The sequence below is a fragment of the Cetorhinus maximus genome, chromosome 30 (genome assembly GCF_964194155.1).
Source record: "Cetorhinus maximus chromosome 30, sCetMax3.hap1.1, whole genome shotgun sequence".
NCBI lineage: Eukaryota > Metazoa > Chordata > Chondrichthyes > Lamniformes > Cetorhinidae > Cetorhinus > Cetorhinus maximus.
Genome location: NC_135908.1, coordinates 5,070,974 through 5,090,755, shown reverse-complemented (window position 1 = coordinate 5,090,755; position 19,782 = coordinate 5,070,974). Strand labels below are relative to the sequence as shown.

At 44.5% G+C, this 19,782-nt stretch overlaps 1 protein-coding gene across 3 annotated transcripts; it reads right to left on the bottom strand.

The window, feature by feature from the left end:
- Positions 1-229: 229 nt before the first annotated feature.
- On the bottom strand, positions 230-9,567 carry isl2a (ISL LIM homeobox 2a). Of its 3 annotated transcripts, none has more exons than XM_078532308.1 (6): positions 9,384-9,567; positions 8,935-9,124; positions 8,201-8,457; positions 6,371-6,660; positions 4,090-4,257; positions 230-477 (listed from the first exon to the last, which is right to left on the bottom strand). In XM_078532308.1, the coding sequence occupies exons 1-6, from the start codon at positions 9,439-9,441 to the stop codon at positions 361-363; spliced, it is 1,080 nt and encodes a 359-aa protein (XP_078388434.1). In that variant the 5' UTR covers positions 9,442-9,567; the 3' UTR covers positions 230-360. The 3 variants fall into 3 exon arrangements, with proteins under 3 accessions (XP_078388434.1, XP_078388435.1, XP_078388437.1); XM_078532309.1 differs by having other exon boundaries at positions 6,371-6,657; XM_078532311.1 differs by having other exon boundaries at positions 8,935-9,203; positions 9,384-9,523.
- Positions 9,568-19,782: the final 10,215 nt, after the last annotated feature.

The window sequence follows — 19,782 nt, the reverse complement described above, 5'->3', positions numbered from 1 at the left end:
CTGTCTTCGCCCGTTAGATGATTTGAACATTAAATCCTCAGGGGTTCACCTCCTGTCTCTCCGTCTGTCTAGTCTCCTCGATACCCAAAATGGCTTGGATGTACTTACAACTTGTAGATTCAATGACAAGTTCGGTGGTGGCAGATTTTGTTGGTAAAAATTCCATGTGCATATTGTTGGCAGTCGTTACGAGTCTTCTGATATATGATATATATATATCTATATCTATATATATATATATATATAAAACTGGTAGCGAGGAGAGTTTCTGGTGCTTGTAGCTGCGCTTTGATCATGCGGGGTTTCAGGAACATGCGGTGGCCGGGTCTGTGGGGACTGCAATAGTCTGAAACTCGCACCTCACGTCTCCACGGGGCTTGGTACCATGCTGTTCGGGGTGTCCGGCAGTTGCGAGGACAGGGAGGTCACATCACTTCCAGAGGAGTTGGGCAACGAGCCCGATTCCGAAAAAGTTACCTGTGGAGGCCAAAGGGGGCGGGGGGGAGGGGTGGGAGGGAGGGAGGGGGGGAAACACACACATAGGCGAGTCCTTCCATTCTAAGTGTAGCCTGAGGCTTGTAAATCATATAACATGTGCCTCAATAAAAAGCGGCAAGTTCACAGGAGTTTAACAAGGGTTTGGGGGGGGAGGTGGGCACGGAATATTGAGCAGTGTTAACGGACCATTTCCCTTTGTTACATTGGAGTATTTTAAATTCACAAGCGATACAGTTAACACTCATTAGGTTACATAGTAAATGCAGCTTGTAACCATTTAACAGGATGTAACCAGCAATATGCCAATCGATGGGCAGATTTGGATACTCGCAACTGCATCGATGCAACGCAAGGAATATCCTAATTCATCAGCAAATGGGGAAAATTCCTTTATGCCTTAACTAACCCGCTTATTTTCGACCTTCACCAAAGGTGGGGCAAGGGGGCAGGTCCCGAGTCCACCCCAGCCAGACCGGGGAATCGAACCCCATACTGTCAGCACCAATCTGATCCCCACCGGCCATCCCAAGGAGCCCGAGTTGCTTTGGCAACACCACTTTTCCACGCATGTTGTAGCCTGGGGCTACGGATAGTGATGGTGGAGGCTCCAATGTTCTTTCCATCACATGGTTGACCAGGAATCTCTCCCGCGCTCCCCACCTGCCATTGGCGTGTGTGGGAAGGATTGACAATTGGTAATCAACCTGTTTGGCTGCATCATGAACGCACCTTCCTCGGCCATCAAGTCCTGGAGTGGGACTTGAACCTGGAGCTTCTGGCCCAGAGACACTACCCATTACCTATAAGGCCTCCAATTTACTTGCTAAGGGGATGGGTAAATATTTAACAGCATAAGTGACGGATCCCATCTAGGCCCATCCTTCAGTTTTCTAACTTTTCCTGTTATTGACACTGGATGAAACTGAATTAACACCAACCCCAACTCTCCATTACTTTGCTTAATAAATTATTCCAAACCTGTATCACTCCTAGAAGCAAATAAAATGCCTTATATTTTCAAGAGACAAAAAGTGGTGAGTAAGGGCCCTACTCAGGAGTTGAATGTGCCACATTTTGTACATTGCTGATCACAGTGCACTTGCCCATTAGCTTTCTCTGGGCTTTTGCACTGGAGGTTCCTTTCAGCCAATTAGCCAAAAAGCAAAGGGTCCTCTACAGGGGATCTGGGACCTATGTGAATGGGGTAAGCAACTGTGTGTCTCCTTAACTAATCAGTTTGAAGAATCATTAATGAGAGTCTCAACCAGGAAGTACCAATTGGAATAGTGAATTCAAAGTCAAATCAGGTAGAGAAAATAAAACAAAGTGAAGGAAAGGAATACTAGATTAAATGAGTGAGATAAAGAGAGTGCAAGAAAAATTAAAGACGTGTGTTTATTTGATATATCTCTAAAATAGTTAAAATCTGAAGGAATGAGAGTCCACACTTTAAAAATTAATTTTCAGTGCCAGAGAGATTATTTGGCAATAATTAATAATTATCACACTGTTAAAAGAGCACTTAGACTAGAATGGACAAGCTCTAACTTTTTCCAGTGAGTTTACTCCATATCTATGGAGTAGATATGGAGCCCAGGTTCTTGGGCACATGAAATTGTGTATTATTGTGTTGTGGTGCAGGTTTTAGAGGATCTGGGAATTTCTGTATTTAACTGCACATATGTGCTTTTGCTGTCTGGTTCCTAGACAAATAAAACTGAACCTCACCATTATTTCTGCTGCAAAACATAGCCTATGAGGTTTGCTGAAACCCCCATGCAGTCACTGAGGGAGTGCTGCATTGTCTGAGATGCCACCTTTTGGATAAGATGCTAAACTGAGGTTTTGCCTGTATGCTCATGTGCGTCCAAAATATTTCTCTGAAGAAAGACAAAGGATTTCTCCTCCTGTCATGGCCAGTAACTAACATCGCCAAAAAAAAAGACTGACTGATCGTTTATCTCTTAATGGGAGCTTGCTGTGCATAATTTGAAATCCTTGGCTGTCAAGCATTTCGGGAGATTTGGGGACTTGAGATACTTGGGGTATTCTATATAAATGCATAGCCCATTCGTTGGCGTATGTTTAAAATCAAAATGCTGTTCAGAAATATATAGTGTACAGACGTATGCTGGGTATGCACACCTTATAGGAATATACACAGCAATTTATATACATACACAATTATACTGTACATAACTATATGCTGTGCATATATATTGTATACACCTATTCGCTATAAATGAATATATGTTGTTCAGCGATATATACTGTATACAAGTATATACTGCACAGCCTGTAGGTACAAATTCTAAATATCCCATCTCATTTATCTAGATGCTTTATTGCACAGGGCTAAGTGAAGGCCATTTCTGATTGAGACTATTAGGTAATAGACAGGAACTCTGCTGAGTTCGCTGACGGGTCCTGGTGATTTTTATTTTACAATATATTTCTGCTTTTGAGATCGTCCCCAAAGGATGGTCGGGTGGGGGTTTGGGGGTTGGGGGGATTCCTGGGCAGTTGATGTCAGTTTACAGCCGTGTAGCTCCTGTGAGCCGATGGCAACTTGATAAGCCTGTCAGGCATTCAGGCCGCTGGACCTCACTAAACCATCATGTCCAATACGGTGCAGCGCTTGTATCTAATGAGCACTGAGTGCGCATCTCTGTGCCCCGAGTGCACAGAAGGTACACCGGGAGGGTTAATCTATGCTGCTGATAATATGCCTTTTTCTGATGAGTGGTTCTGGGGCCACTGCGCGTCGACAGGTGGCCTATTAGCCAGATATATACTACCTAGGCCATGATTATGTAAATTAAAACTGTGATGCTCTCCAATGGTTGGGGGCCTGGTGGATTGTGAAGTTGTGTTTGACAATGTTGCTATTTCGGGTGATGTGTATCAACCCTGCCGGACGATACTGTATCTTCATAAGCACCAGGTGCCCAGATGTCAAAAGGGTTTCACCCCCCAACGCTGCTCTCCCATGCTAATTTCAAAACCAAATCTGGATCGGCAGTGCTGTTCAGCTCAACGTACAAGCACCGAATTCGATCCAGAGTGGGATCTCTCCAACCAAACACATTCAGCAGAACGGGCCGGGCCTCAGATACTGACTGAATGGATCCCTGCACATTGGAAGCTGGTGTCAGATTTATCCATTCGTATGTTCGAAATACGAATTCAAGGCGTGTTAATTTCTATCTATGTGTCCAGTTAAACACTTCATTTTCCCAACCTTATTATTACAGCCTTAAAACCTGAACCAGCTTTTGGTCATCAGACTTACTTATCTCCTTATATGGCTCAGTGTCATTTTGTTTATTAATACTCCTGTGAAGCGCCTTGGGATGTTGACGGCGCTATATCAATAGAAATGCATTGTTTTTATAAGTCTTTAACTTCACACAGTTGGGACATGTTCTGTCGGTGACAACTAATCTCTAGATAGAATGGGGAATGATGGGATCTCCCGATGCTGAATCTGACAGCGGCCGCTAAAATACAGCATTGCCCAGCTTCGGGGGACACTCTTGGGGCTTTTCACTGGGTTATCCCGCCTCGCCGGCGCGGCTCTCACATACTCACCAGCTGTTGGAAGGCAGGTTGTTCGAGCTCCGTCTGCAGTGCGAACTCACTGAGCGCTTTCCAAGGCGGTTGGTAAGACTGAACCTCCACCGCGTTCCCCTGGACGGAGCCATCGTGTCGGATCGGACTGCCCGCTACCATCGGCGTCCCCGTCAAACCTTGCAGACTCTGTGGGGGCAGACAAGGCCCAAATAGTGACCTCTCCATCGCCCCATGACCACAGCAAACAGGAAAAGTCTAGAGTTTCCCCCACCCCCCCGCCCAAAACCCGGGGCTGGAACACACGGATCAGTGAACGAAAACATCAAACTCAATTTCTTCACACAAGCCATTGGGAGATTTTGTATCAATTATTTGTGAACCGATTCCACAATTTCGTTCACTTTCCCTCCCAGTGCAGCGCACACTTTGAAAATAGCTGCAGGCTTGCAATGTATTTTCCTACACAACCCGTGTCCCTGGGCACATACGGTGTGCTTACAATTGTTTATCTGGTATAAAGATTGAAATCAAAACAGCATAAACTAAACATCTCAGGGTATAACGTGACAAATATAACATTGATTGAGCTGGGAAATAAACCGTATGGTGTGACACCTTATATCGTTACACAGATTTGCCTGTGTAGAAATAGAGGTCATTGTCCGTTAGGAAGGGGGCCCACATAATTACTACTATATAAATATACCACTTTTTAAACATATCTAATTCACAGGCAGGCAGCTAAGGTTTCCTGGTTCTACAGTACTATATGTCGGATGGTTTGCCACAACTGTTCCCCAGACAGATAGGAGGCGAAGCCACGAAGTGGTATTTACATAATGCGTTGAAGACAACATAACAAAAATGATCTCTTTCCACCCACTCCACCCCACCCCACTGGTGTGCGCCCAGTCTAAACAAGCTGCTTATTTGTAATAAAACCATCTTTCCGACACTAAACGTACGGCGCTACCTTTAATGGACTGTAGGGATAGAGAAAGAGAGAGGGAGGAGGGAGACAGAGACCGCCCTTCTCTCTCTCCCCCACTCCCTCACTCTCACTCCACCTTCCCTCCACATTACCCAGACCGTCCGGTCACATATTTGCAACAAAATGTCCTTCCTCGTGGCTTTGACCCTGAGGTATTAACCGTTCCCGGCTCCTTAACTAAATCTCCAGCGCCTCCTGCATTATTATTGTTACTGTACTTAATTCTACCTTCCCCACAAACTCCGTATGAATTCGTACATCACAAAAATGCGCCTGTCCGAACAGATTCTGTTTGGTGAACGCAATCTTCAGCGGAGTCCCTCTACTGAGGTTTCGCTGACTTGGGCCCGTGGTTTCCGCTTCTACATTTTATTTCTCAAACGCACCGATCACGAAATAAAAAGCTAAAAGCAGCCCCGGTCCAAGGTGCCTTGAATTCCTCATTCCTAATCCAACCAATTGCCTCTATCAGACGGTGTAAACTTCGCCACAGGGGCTTTGGGATTACTAAAGACAATCCACAAACAGTAAAAGGAATCTGGGATATATTCACACAAGCAACATTTTTTTCCCCCGTGCTCATGTATACTACACCCCCAGGCCCCATCACTCTTGACTTTGCGTGACATCTGTGTCTACACTTTGTCTGCTGCGATGGACATCTCGTTGACTTTCTACTTGGACCCGATGTGTCCCGTTGTAGGTATCATTTTAAACACTTTAAACAAACCAGGAGGGAACTCTCGTCCTTATTCTTGCTGCTGTTGTTAAAACAGGACTGAACTCAAACCTCCTCAATTACTAGATTAAGAAATGTAGTATTTATATAAAAACCCTGCCTCCCGGTTATTACGGTCCAATCGTCTCAAACGTTTAATCCTATTACGGGGTATTTTCAGCAGTTTTAAACATTTTATGGTTTTTTTTTTAAATGCCCAACAGAATCATTGCCAACCGACAACAGTGCGGCGAATTTCCACCTTTGAGATCTTTATCGTTTCAATGTTAGAAAGCTTTCTCTTAATTGAATCAACTCCAACAAAATCAGCAGGATTAACTCTGCGCTGCTGTTTCATTGCTAATTTTACAGGCAACTGACTGACACAGAAGAGAAACGCAGCCCTTACGATATCATGTAGAAATAAATGATATTTCTCCTGTGATCACAGGAGGTTTGTGTAACCTCCCCTCCGAACTTGCAATTTTTTTTTTAAAAAAAAAGTTAAATTTCCGTTTTGACACTAAAATTGAAAACGCAAATCACTTTCTCACTGGTTTAAAAGCCTGTGGTGCTCGGAGGGGACTCACGGTTTTTTCACTGTGCTGCTGCTGCTGTTGAATCTGCTTCATGAGAGTTATTTTCTTTTTATCCTTACAGCGTTTATTTTGAAACCAGACCCGGATGACCCTGGGACTGAGGCCGGTCATTTCCACGAGCTGCTCTTTCATCAGGGCGTCGGGCCTGGGGTTGGCTGCATAGCAGGTCCGCAATGTGTGCAGTTGCTTCTCGTTCAACACCGTCCGTACCCGGGTCGTCTTCTCTTGTTGCTTGTGAACGTGAGGCCTCAGAGATGGCTGCCGGGCCGAGATGGGTTCTGCTGCAAAGCAGCAATAAAAACCATTTTTTTTAAAAAAACGCACACATATACGGCAGGACTGATAACACACACACACACACAAATATAACACCCTGTTGTATCTGCACCTAGTCCAATGCAAAGCACAGGCCCAGTCTTTAAAATTTCCACATGGATTCTCCCACAGGGTTGGTCTCAACTGGAGAAAACAAATTGTTTTTTTTTATCCTAGCTTTTAATTCGGATGGATACTGTATTCATTCAAAACTGGCAACGACTTCAAGCCCCTATCAGGACAAACAACTCACAAAATGCACCCGAAAACTAAAGGGGAGTCTTTTACGATTTAATTTCTAGAAAAAAGCACACATTCCCATCTCCATTTACACACCAGCCCTATACTTGGGTGTGTATGCAAAAACATTGTAATATATATATGTAGAGACCAGACTTAATGTACATTGTAGGGCCCGGATATATTATCAGTTTGATCTCTCATATATATTACTTATCGATAGTTAGAGATACACTAAATTACTGAGAATCCGCTATAAACCTACAGAGAAACATGTTAATATTGATATAAACCATGCAACCCCACTTCGTTAACCCAAATCTTAGCGAATTCCACACAATTAAATCTTCATATGTGTCCATGGTATATACAGGATAGAAACAGTGTTTTGTAAGTCTGAATCTAATTCACTTTAAACGCGTGTTTAAACCCCTCACCACCAATACAATTTTTTGTGTGCAAAAGATTTAGCTGAAATATCTGATGTACGAATTTAGATAATTTCCCGCCTCGATTTAAAATGTAAAAGCAAAAAACTGCGGATGCTGGAAATCCAAAACAAAAACAAAAATACCTGGAAAAACTCAGCAGGTCTGGCAGCATCTGTGGCGGGTGGGGGCACATTTAACGTTTCGACTCCGCATGACTCAAAACGGACTCATGCGGACTCCAAACGTTAAATGTGCCCCTCTCCACAAATGCTGCCAGACCTGCTGAGTTTTTTCCAGGTATTTTTGTTTTTGTTTTCGATTTAAAATTTGTTCGAATTGAGGGGGAATTGAGAATAGACGCCGCTGAAAATGATTAAGCGAGGCCATGAGATGTCTTTTTATTAAATACTTTTTTTAAGTCTGAAGAACAAGATATTTCCTCTTGTCTGCCTTCTGCTATCCCGAATGTGTGCGGCTAGTTCCACCAGGCTATAATTTTTATAAGGTTTCCTCCAAATATGTTTGATTAAAGACATGTTTTAGAAAATAAAGGGAGACTATAAACTATGACACAGTTGTTTCGATTGCTAAAGGTTAGATACCAAATTTATTCTTGATATATTTAATGTCAAGTGCAAATACCCTGATATATTTAACAAATACAGCCGGAGCAGAAGGAGGTTGGAGGATTTATCTGTGCATTGTCTGCTTCTCGTACACTTTCCCTCCCCTCAATATTCCTATTTGCTAATTGGAAAATGTGCTTATTAGATTTAGGCTGAAGGTCATGTAGCGAATGGGCTGCCTCGTCTGCAGCTGACTCTGTCCCTTTTACCTGCCATCTGGAGGGATCTGCTGCTCGGGACTGGGCTGAGGGGATCTCCCCCGGCCGAGGCTCTCTCCACCACGTCGTGGTCGGCTCGGCAGAAGAGCTCGTCGTCCCGAAGAGCGAACTCATCGCCGGGGGTGAGCTGCCGACTGCACGCCACGCAGCGGAAACAGTCGATGTGATAGACACGGCTCCGAGCCCTCATTACAAAGTCACTCTTGCTAAAAGTCAGACTGCACTTGGCACACTTGGTCCCGAACAATCTGCAAGAAAGGGAGATGGGTGGGGGTGGAGGGGGGGTGGGGGGGGGCGGAAAAATTGTATTTAACTTCCGCGTGACTGAAACATTTCGCCGCGCGTTTGATTGCTAAGTAACCTTTTGTCATTATCAATAAAGCAAGTCGCAATCAAAAACCGGCTACACCGATGTTAATGGAAATCTAGCATTAAGCAAATGCAATTTCAGCTGATATTTGCCGCAAAAAAATAACACGGATCTAATTTCTGAAGCGATATTTGTTTAATGAGGATGACATTCACAGTGCGAGTTGAGTTGCAAATCTACAAACCGCAGTTTGCTGCAACAATTTGAGTCACACCATCCTATCCGAAGTATCTTTTTTTTGGGGGGGGCGATTGGGTTTCTCGTTAGCTTTTCTCCCCCTCCCCTACCCCCCTCTCTCTACCCCCCCCACCCCCCAAACAAACTAAGCTTCTGCTTTAAGTAGGCATTTCCTCACCTAATGTAATCCCTCTTGCAGTAAGTCTTGCCGTCCCTCACAAAGCAAGTGCAAGTTTCGTCCAGGTATTGACTGCACTCGGCGCACTTGAGGCAAGCGGCGTGCCACTCGAGATCCGGGGACACTCGGAGGATGAACTGGTCGTGGATCTGGCTTCCACACCCTACACACATGGCAATCCCGTGCTTCTCTGACAGGACAAAACATTCACTGAACATTACCCTTGAAAACAAATCGGTTGCACTTTACGTTTCACGCTAGACCTGCATCTAAACAATGAAAAGAAAAAGGTAAACAGCGGGTACCTAAGAGGTTGAAGAATAGCCACTGAACATTCAGCTAAGCATTAATACTTGTTTATGTTTTTAAATTGTGGGAGAAACTAGTCGAATGCAAAAAAATAAATAAATAAATGTAAATAAATTCCCCCCTGCAAGGCATGTACTTACTTTTGCAATGATCCCCCATAGCACCGAGGTAAGGTGTGTTACAAATAATATCCACCATGCAGAACGAGGGAAGGACCGATCCCAACAAACAGAAGTGTTAAAACTGCGGTGAAAGATCAGCTGCAAACTGTCGGGATGTCTGATAACAAATATTTGGGGTTAACGGCTGTCCCCGCACGTTGTGGATTTCCCCTCCCCCTTCCTCTACCCCCCTCCCCCCACCCCCCCCAACCCCAGTCCCCTCCTCCCCCTCCTCCCCCCCCCCCCACCTCACTCCACCAACCATCGACGTCCTGCCCTGGCGTCAAGACGCAGGACGAACCCTTTGACGTCACAATGAGAGGGGGGGGCGGGGCCGGGCCGAGCGGCGAGCTCCCATTGGTCAATATCTGTTCATGTGTCAAACAGCAACCCCCCCCCTCCAAAAAAAAGTATCAACTCTCGCCCAGCGAAAATTTGACAAGAGGTTTTAAAACCATTTGTTTTCCCCCCTCTTTTTGTTTTTTTTTAACCAGCCGGTAGGTTTCCGAGCGTTGCTGCGTGAGAATTTGCTTGATTTCTTTTTTTTTAATTATTATTATTGTCGTCGTAACCAACATTTACTAAAAATACCCGCGCTGGCAATTTAAGAGAAAAGAAATCACGCCGTTTGTCTGTGGCGTTAAAATGAGCAGCGTACATGCAAATCGTTGTTAATGTAAGAATTCAGAATTAGTGTTTAAAAAAGAATCTTGCCTGTAAAAAAAAACGTTTGACTCTATTTGCAACTGTCTGCAGTTTCATGCTGGGGGGGTGGCCGCGATTAGTGGAATAATGACAATTTCAGTGATTATTATTTAATTTGAAGAAAATTGAGTCACTTCAATTGAGACCTCCATCTATAAGTCCCTGAGATTGTTGATTTTAATTTGCGAACTAAGTTTAAATATGTTTAGTCACTCACTCAGGAGCAAATATATATTGCGGTAAAATACTTGAATTACGACATTTGATTGAAACTATATCTCGATGCTTGTATGCGGGAATTTCCCTTAAAGGATCAATCCACTTACAAGCAAAGATGCAATTTCCTTCAAGTATAAAATACGCGAAGGTAGGCAGTAAAGAATTAAGGTCATTGACAAAAGAATTAGAAGGAAAAATTATGCAGCGAGCGGCTATGATCTGGAATGTGCCACCTTCGAGGGCGGTGGGAGCAGATTTAATAATAACTTTCAAAAGAGAATTGGTTAAATACCTGGAGGAAGACTTTCTCAGGACTGTCAGGAAAGAGCAGAGGAATGGAACTAAATGGATAGATCTTTCAAAGGGCCGGCACACGCGCGATGGGCCGAATGTCTTCCTTCTGCGCGGCCCCATTTTATAATCCTATGATTTCCTTTGACATTTTATTTGTTAGGTTGCGTTCTTGCTTAAATATTTGTTGGATTGTTGCGTTCTGGGTTAGAGCTGCTTGCTGGGCGCTTGTTTGACGTTCACTTCTGCGTTTCCTATAGTTAACCGCACAAATTCCAGCAATCTCATTTCAAGTCCGCCCTTAATAAACGAATGTTTTTATATTTAAAATAAAATATATTTTTGTGCGACGTGGCGGAGTCAGCCCCTCTCCAATCTCACTGGCAATTATTTCTGGGTTGTTATGTGGATTTCGGGGGGGGGGATTTCAATACTGTTGTTTAAGCGTTTAAAATAGCGCTTGCAGGTTTTTAGCGTTGCATTGAATCAGATTGTAAAAATTGTGTATTTTCCAAAATGTTAATTGTCTATAACATGCATCCGTTTTATAACGACCACATTTATCTGTCCACAGACTGGGCTCTGAGAGGTCTTTTAGTTTTAATGTTTCTGAAAAAAAACTATTTTATATTGTTTTAAAACGGGGATAGACACCAACAATTTGAGATCTTGAGCAATATAACGAACGATTAGAATATACTGTGTAGGTTTAATTCCCTTGCACATGAATGTATCTGTTTGAAGATACTTTGGTTGCAAATGAAGATATATTACAGTAATGATACTGTCAAAACTAAATGTGAAGACAAATAAATACAGTCCTTACATAATTAATGTCGTATTTGTAGTCTGAAGGTTTTGTAGCTTTTTATTTTTATTACCGTTTTGACTTAATATTTCTAAAGCTCTTTTGGCTGTAATTTCGCTTAATCTTCCTCCCGAGAAAGACATAAAGAAATATATACTGAAGGCCTAATTAGGATTGAAATGTTGTTAAAATCTCTTCATCTTGCGATTCTTATAAAATATTCACCACCTAAAGATAGGCAAAAAGCTTTGTGCAACGAGCTGAAAGGAAGGTACTTGCAGTTTGAATTCATTTGCCAAAAAAATAGACTTAATAGGGTTTGAATTTTTAATAGTTTTCATGCAACAGTTTCAGCATGGGTTTTATGGGATTGGTTTTTGAACCTACAAGAAAGGACAATTTGATCACTGCTGACAAATCAAGGTTACAATAGTCCTTTTAATTATAGTTAAACAAATCTATAACGTGGTCTGCCTTGTTAATGGCAACCAGTGTAATTTACACCAGTTAAACAAAGATAGCAGTGTTTTATTTAGCTGGCTGCTGCTATCTTCAGCCTGCTGGAGTGATCTGGACATGAGAAGCTATTGCGGGTCAGCCGTGCTAGAGCGCCCTCTGGTGCGAGACAACGGACAAGCAGTTCCCAAGCCTCGCCAATAAACTCTATCAAACCAACAAAACTCGGAAGAATTGGCGCATGATTTCACTTGACTTCTGACTGAGCAATCCTCTGTGTAATTTTGCGCTGTAGGTCGGCTTTGCTTGTCACAATAGCACCCTCGCCTTTGAATCAGAGGGTTGTGGGTTCCTGTCCCACTCCCGGAAACCAAGAACTGTGATTGTACTCGAAAGAGTTGCAATCTGTGACTGTTGATGACTCGACAGAGTTTCAAAGCTACTTTGCCCAGTTAGCTCATTTGCTGGGGGTTTCCTGAATCAAGTTGGCGTTGAGCGGAAAATCCGAGCGGATGTACTTGCGCCATTGCTGCTGAGGATCCGTGCGAATTTCTAGCTAAGTAAATCTGTCCTCGGGGGAGTCAGAACCGCACCAGTGGTGCAGAGGTGGGCGTTGCTGAGAGAGGTTTCGCAGGTAGATAGCTGCCAGTGGGAAAATGTGACCCTGTGAAAGAGACCAACGCAGAGATTTACCGTTTTAGTGAAATATTGTTTGATGCTGGGCCAGAGTCCTATCGAGGAGGGAAGCATTCGTCATAGTAACTGACACTTTTTCAAAGAGATTTAATCAAACTGATATTCCTCTGTATACTTGGGGCATTGTTTCAGTGTTTACCCTGTAGATTCACGTTCTTAGTTTTCCAATCATAACACGGTGAGGAAGGGCTGCTTATTTTGCACCGATGTACCGAATGTACGATCACAAAGGCACAGCGATCAGTAACCCGCTTCGCCTGCACACCCCCCACCACCCCCGCCCCATGAGATAACATTTTAGTTTTTAGATTAACAAGGATGGATTCTCGCTTAAGAATTCGTTGCATTCAACTTAATAGACTCTTGGAGTGAATTAAGGGGTGAGAGGCGGAGTGTAGTCTTTTCAGTGAGTGAGTTTGAGTGGAGTTTACCCTGCACAGCAGAGATATTAATGGGAGGGGCACACTGGACAACAGAGCTCGCCCAAGACCCTGGCCCAGAGAGATTAGGCCCTTGTATATAAACTGTCAGGGGTGACAAGCGGCTGTAAGTGCCATGCCAAACATGTTCTCCAAGTATAAACACATCTGACAAGCTGCAGAAACTCTGTACGCTGCAATGTCTTTGGGGATTGGGGTCAAATGAGCAGCAAGAGAACACAAACAGTGGCGGTAACAGAACTGGTCAATGTGATAAAAAGTGAACTGAACAGTACCCCCCCCCCCCCCCCCCCCGTTCTCTCTGTGACAGCCGAGGGTCTCGGGCTCTGTTACTGTTTCCCAAGTGGCAATGGAAGACGGTTAACACACGGCAGCCGGGGTGACACTGTGGCTCAGTCCATAGCACCCTCGGCCTTTGAATCAGAGGGTTGTGGATTCATGTCCCACTCCCGGAAACCAAGAACTGTGAATGTACTCGAAAGAGTTACATTCTGTGACTGTTGATAACTCGAAAGAGTTACAGCCAAGAAAGCTCTGGGCATATCCTGCTCGGGCTAACTTTTCCTACCTTCAGTTGATTCTGATTAATCTTTGCCCAACCGTCAGGGCTGCAAAACCCCATGGTTAGCGATCACCCACCTTCATTTCTGAACTGATCCCGCCTTGTATCTCGGGAAGCGGTTTAGTGCCCCTCAATCTGATTTAGATCCTGATCTAACTCCCTCTCTCACTCAATTCGGATTAAGCCTGCGCAGCCTGAGGGTATCTGTCCCACTCCAAACCCTGTCTTCGGGTTACCTCTACGATCTTAATTGTTAGAACTCTTGCAGCCTCAGGAACTTTAACTTTTAACAGTGGGTCTAATGTTGGGGGGTGGGGGTGGGTAAACCTGACACTCGCCTCGGCGCCCCCATAACCTTGGCTGCTCGAGGAGCCGGTTTCCCAGCCGGACACGTTGCAACGGGGCAATGTGCAGCCAGCAGTATAACTCCGGCCTGCCTATACGGCGCAAGGCTTGAGTCCCGATAGCCGCCTGTCAAACCTCGATCGGAATCTCCCAGTTTATTCAGGGGGCCATGGCTGCATCTCCATTTTCACACTGTCCACTCCACCCTCTCGCCATGTGGGCCTGGTGGGAGGTCCCTGGAATCAGAGAGGCGGTGGGGGGGGGAACACAACTCGGGGTCAAGTGGAGAGGAAATCGCCCAATTCCTCACTGACTCCTTAATCTAGATTAAATCTGGATTTGTCTGCGGCTGACCCATGTTGCAAAATACCTAGCCCTTGGGACTCAAATGACCTCCTCCGCCCTTCCCCAGCGGGAAACAGGTCCAACAATTGTAGCAAAAGCCTTCACCAATGGAAGATGGCCGGCGTTAAAGCACGTTTACCAGCTTTTAAAAAACGAAAATAACCGCCCTGGGTGATAAATTGAGCGACGCCCCGAGTTGCACAACTTGGGACATAAATAAACGCGCCGGGAGATCAGGGAGAGGCAGTGGGAATGAGCAACAACCGCTGCAGCCACTCGAACTGTCACTGACAGGTTCTGGTGTGTGTGTGTGTGGATTACTGAGCACGGGAATAAAGCTTAAATTATCAAAGACACTCCAGTAAAGTATTACTGTCACTGGAAACCCGGGTCTGAACTTTATAGGGGGCTACATTTCTATTTGGACCTGTTAAAAAAAAAACCCAACAGTTACTTGCCAAAAGCCTATCAGATCCTTCATTCTGTTAGCTTCCTGATAAATTGCTAACGGAAAACACAGATCCTTTCCCAGGGGGACTTTGCTCCACGAGATACATTTACTTAGTGTATTTGAATATTAGCGGCCTATTGGTGATACATTTCACATTATTAATTATTGAATTAATGTTCCCTGACAGTTGAAATCTAGAGTTTCATTGTAAAGCTGCTTCGTGTCTGCTTTATAAATATCCCACAACACGAGGCTGAGCAACGCGGTTTTTAATTTGTTTACAAATTAGGGTGAAAATGTATCTATTAGCCCGTCTGATTCGGGAGGGGTGGGTACATTGGATTATTTTTTAACCTGTGCCTTACGGTTGAAATAAATGAACAGCTGCCCTTCTCCCCGGTTCCTCTCGATCTATTCGAATTTGTCTCAAGTTCCATCGTTTCAGATTTCACATTTGGAATTTATTTTAAAGCCGAGTTCAACTGGGGTCCACGGAAGTTGTAACAATTCCTCATAGTGGGAGTAGGGAACGAACACACGAGCAACGCCGACATACGGGATGACTAACCCTCACACACACACACACACACACTAACACAGACAGTAACACACACTTCACACCACTCACAAACACAGGCAAGTCCCATGAGTTCACACTATAAAGAATGATAATAATAATGAAGTGGGGAGGGGGGTGGTCACATACAGCCACACTAGCACAAACTCACACTAACACATAGGCTCACACGGCCACAATAATTGGCACTAGGGCGGCACACACAGAAAACACACATGAACATCATATTCCAGTATGGAGCGGCACACCAGCCCGAATTCACACCCATGTAACCCCAGTGAAGATGACTTGAGCAGATGCAACAGCAGAGCTACTCAAGGCTTCAGCAGATGTTTCAAGCGCTCTATACAGACTCAGGGCAAAGACGTACATCTCAAGTGTATGAATCTATCGTTGTCTGAACACATCTCAAATCTATTTCTGACTCCAAACCAATTCGATGATTTAAAAAAAAAGTACTTTCTTGCCTTTAGTTGAAGGGAGACTATGTGTTCAATGGAAAGTAACACCTATTTTTAATACCGCCACCCCCCCTCAGCTGTCTTGCTGAGATTCATTCAGTGTGCAGCCCGGAATAAGACACCGAACGCTGTGACACTGAAGGAGAGGGAGGGGAGCAATTTAGAGCGTTTCCGTATAGGTGTGTTAAACGCCGCTCGATGGTAAATTCCGCCAGGTCATTGCACAGCAAAAGCGAAACGGTTATTGTGACCCTTTACTGGCAAATAAAATATTATGTGCTAAGTAATCAACACGGTTATGGGATTTCAACGTGGAATATTTCGACTAAATGGTTCTTTTGTTCTTATTCACTCGCTGCGATTCCTGTTCCAATTTTCCAAATTGTGCCATCAAATGCACTTTACCCTGAACCTGGTAACGATTTTTTTTTACCCAAGGGAGCTACCCTGTTTAAAAGGGCCTGACTCTAATTTACGACACTATTTAAGCCTTATCGCCAACAGAGAATTCAAAGGATCGAAAGCGCCTGTTATACACTCACCCTGGACAGCGGCTAAAAGTGACCCAAGTTGGGGACGCGAGTTTCATTGTTCTTAGTAAGTGACTAAAGATCAGAACCATTTAAGTAAGAGCGGTACAAAAGCGACTTAACTGTCCCACCGAGACATCCAGTTTGTGTTTGGAGTTACTACAATATTTTGGTCCTGTTCCGACCTCGTGGTAAATATTAGGATAACAGCCATTAATTTAATTGGCCTTAAAGCACTTTGGGATGTCTGGGGGTGGTCGTGAAAATCTTTTATATGTACATGGTGGATTTTGTTTTACTTTAAGAGACTTTTTCTTTCACACAGTAAGGAATAGGTCACAATGAGACACACTCAATCGTCACATTGACGGGGAAACTGGGAGAAGGTGAAATAAAAGATTAAATGTTCTGGAGAAGGAGGAGGGGACTAGAATTGGAGCAAAGGGACCCAGCAATGGTTTGGGGTTTATTGTAAGGGGGCAATGACAGGGATTATGAATATTACAGCAGCAGTTTGGCGTGAATGTGGCGCGTTGGTCTCACCGATACTATATCTTCTGGTTAGCCCCGCCCACTGTGTTGACGCTCTTTCCTAATTGGTTGTTCATTGAGGACCATTATCATTGAGGTGTCAGCTGTGGCTCAGTTCATAGCACCCTCGCCTTTGAATCAGAGGGTTGTGGGTTCATGTCCCACTCCCGGAAACCAAGAACTGTGATTGTACTCAAAAGAGTTGCAATCTGTGACTGTTGATAACTCGAAAGAGTACCATTGAGCAAAGACTTCGGAAGGCACTCACTCATTGGCTTAACCCACCCCCTTCAGGACGCAGCAGGTCAGCAGAATTTGTGAAGGGGGGTACATTTTCAGTGATAGGAAGGAACAGGGACACAGGAGGAGGCCATTCAACCCCTGGAACCTGTTCCTCTCTACAATGAAATCATGGCTGATCTGCTGCACCTCAGCTTCATACACCCATCTTAGTCCTGTAACCCCGAATGCTCTTTCCCAGGGCAAATCTATCGATTTCAGTTTTGACATTTTCGATTGGTCTCCCCAGCCTCAGCAACGTTTTGGGGGAGAGAATTCCAGATTTCCATTGTCCCTTGTATTAGAGAATGATTCCTAATTCCAGAGAGAATTCCATATTTCCATTGTCCCTTGTATTAGAGAATGCTTTCTGGTTCCAGAGAGAATTCCAGATTTCCATTTTCCCTTGTATTAGAGAATGCTTCCTGACATTACCTGAACAGCCAGTCTCTAATTTTAAGGTTATCATCCTTTATCTTGGTCTCACCCATCAGAGGAAACATTTCCCTCTCTATACCCTATCAAACACGTTAACCACCTTAGAGTCATAGAGTTATACAGCACAGAAACAGGCCCTTCGGCCCATCATGTCCGCGCCAGCCATCAAGCACCTATCTATTCTAATCTCATTTTCCAGCACTTGGCCCATAGCCCTGTATGCTATGGCGTTTCAACTGCTCATCTAAACACGTCTTAAATGTTGTGAGAGTTCTTGCCTTTACCATCCCCTCAGGCAGTGTGTTCCAGATTCCAACCACACTCTGGGTGGAAAAAAAAATCTCAAATCCCCTCTAAATCTCCTGCCCTTACCTTAAATCTATGGCCCCTGGTTATTGACACCTCCACTAAGGGGAAAAGTTTCTTCCTATCTATGCCTCTCATAATTTTGTATACCTCTATATACCTATATACCTCTATATACCCCCCTCAGCCTTCTCTGCTTTTAAACACCTCAGTTACATCACCCTTATAAACAAGGGGAGATGTGGTCAAAACGATGAGCTGGTTTGATAAGCTATATCGGGAAAAATCTGGGAAGCGCAGTATAGTGGTTATGTTACTGAACTTGTAAGCCTTGGCGGCCTAGGCTAGTGGCTCTCGGACGTGGATTCAAATCCCATCAGGTAAACTTGAGGAATTTAAAGTTAGTTAATTAAATATCTCTGGAATTTGAAAAAAAAAGCAGTGTCAGTAATGGTGACAAATTTACTGAATTGTTGCAAAAATCTGTTGGCTTCCTCATTGCTCTTTAGCGAAAGGAATTTGATCTGGTTTATATGTAACTCCAGTCCCACAGCAACGTGGGTGAAAATGTTTCCGAAGCTACTCAGATGTCCAGGGGGTGGCTCACCACCACCTTCTGAAGGGCAGTAAACGCTGGCTTAGCCACTGATTAAGAAGGATAGTCATCCCACTAGTTGTGAGTCAGGACAAGCGGATTTAAAGGAGATATTTAAAACCACAGCTAAAATAAGCCAATGAATTTGAAAAGTTCCACCAGAAACGGCAGTGGAGAACCATAGCAGCTTTTTAAAAATTAATTGCAGGAATGTTTGGGGAAAAAAAAAGATTGAAGCTGCGGGATAGGCCAGTGAAACAGGACTGAGGGAGCAACTCCCTCAGAGAGCAGGCAGAAAGTCGTGGGCCGAATGGCCGGCTTCTTCAGCGCAACATCCTTCCGGCTATTGTGGACCAAATACAGCGTGCAACTGTTATCTCCTTCGGTTCATCCCCTACAGTGCACTTCACAGTATCGTGACAGTGCAGAAGGAGGCCATTGGGCCCATCGAGTCTGCACTGGCTCTCTGGGGAGAATGCCGCCTAGTCCCACTCCCCCCCGCCTTACCCCTGTAACTAGTTTACCATAACACTGGGCTGGACAGTACCGGCGCTCTGGGTACCAGTTGGACTAAACCATAAAACACTTGCTGCCATAATGGAATTTGTGTGTGGTCCATGCGGGACATGAGGGTAAGGCCCCTGCTTTAAGGCTAATACTCCTGACCCTCAGTCCCATCGATCGTGTGTTTTATTCGCTTAGCCTGTTTCTGTATTTCTTCCCACAGGAGCCCTTTTGCCTCTGCCTTACTTAGACCCTGCAAACGCCACCTCTGTGCTAACTCTCTCCTTGTATCCTCAGGGCAGGGGGGGAGGTGGCACGTGGATTCAGGCTTCTTCGAGCCCCCGCACGCTCCCGTCCTAAATGTAGGTCCTGCCAGACAAGGGATTGATTTGTGTTGATTTTGGAAGAAGCTTTTAATTATCGCCAGAGCCGCCTAACCGGCAGCGTGTTAAAGCGGCGGAAATTCTGGAGGTGGAGTTGGGGCGTGAACTGTTGCTAGGTCCGTGCCTGGGGATATAACGGGAGTTCTTTAAGGACATATGTCATGCACTTGGGGTTTTTTCTTTGATGTGTATCGACGCTTGTTGGGATGATGGATGGGCCTCGAGTTTGGAACACAGCAGCAGAATATGTTAAAGAACAAGATTTATCGATTCAACAACGTGGACGTCAAGAGCGAGCTCCACCCCCAATGCCCCCAACACACACACACACACACGCACAAACGCATTTGATGCATTTTTTAAAATATAACCTCAGGGCGTCCCAAAGAGTTTTACAGTCAGTGAACTACTTTGAAGTGTAGTCACTATATATAGAGAGTCACAGCAGCCAGTTAT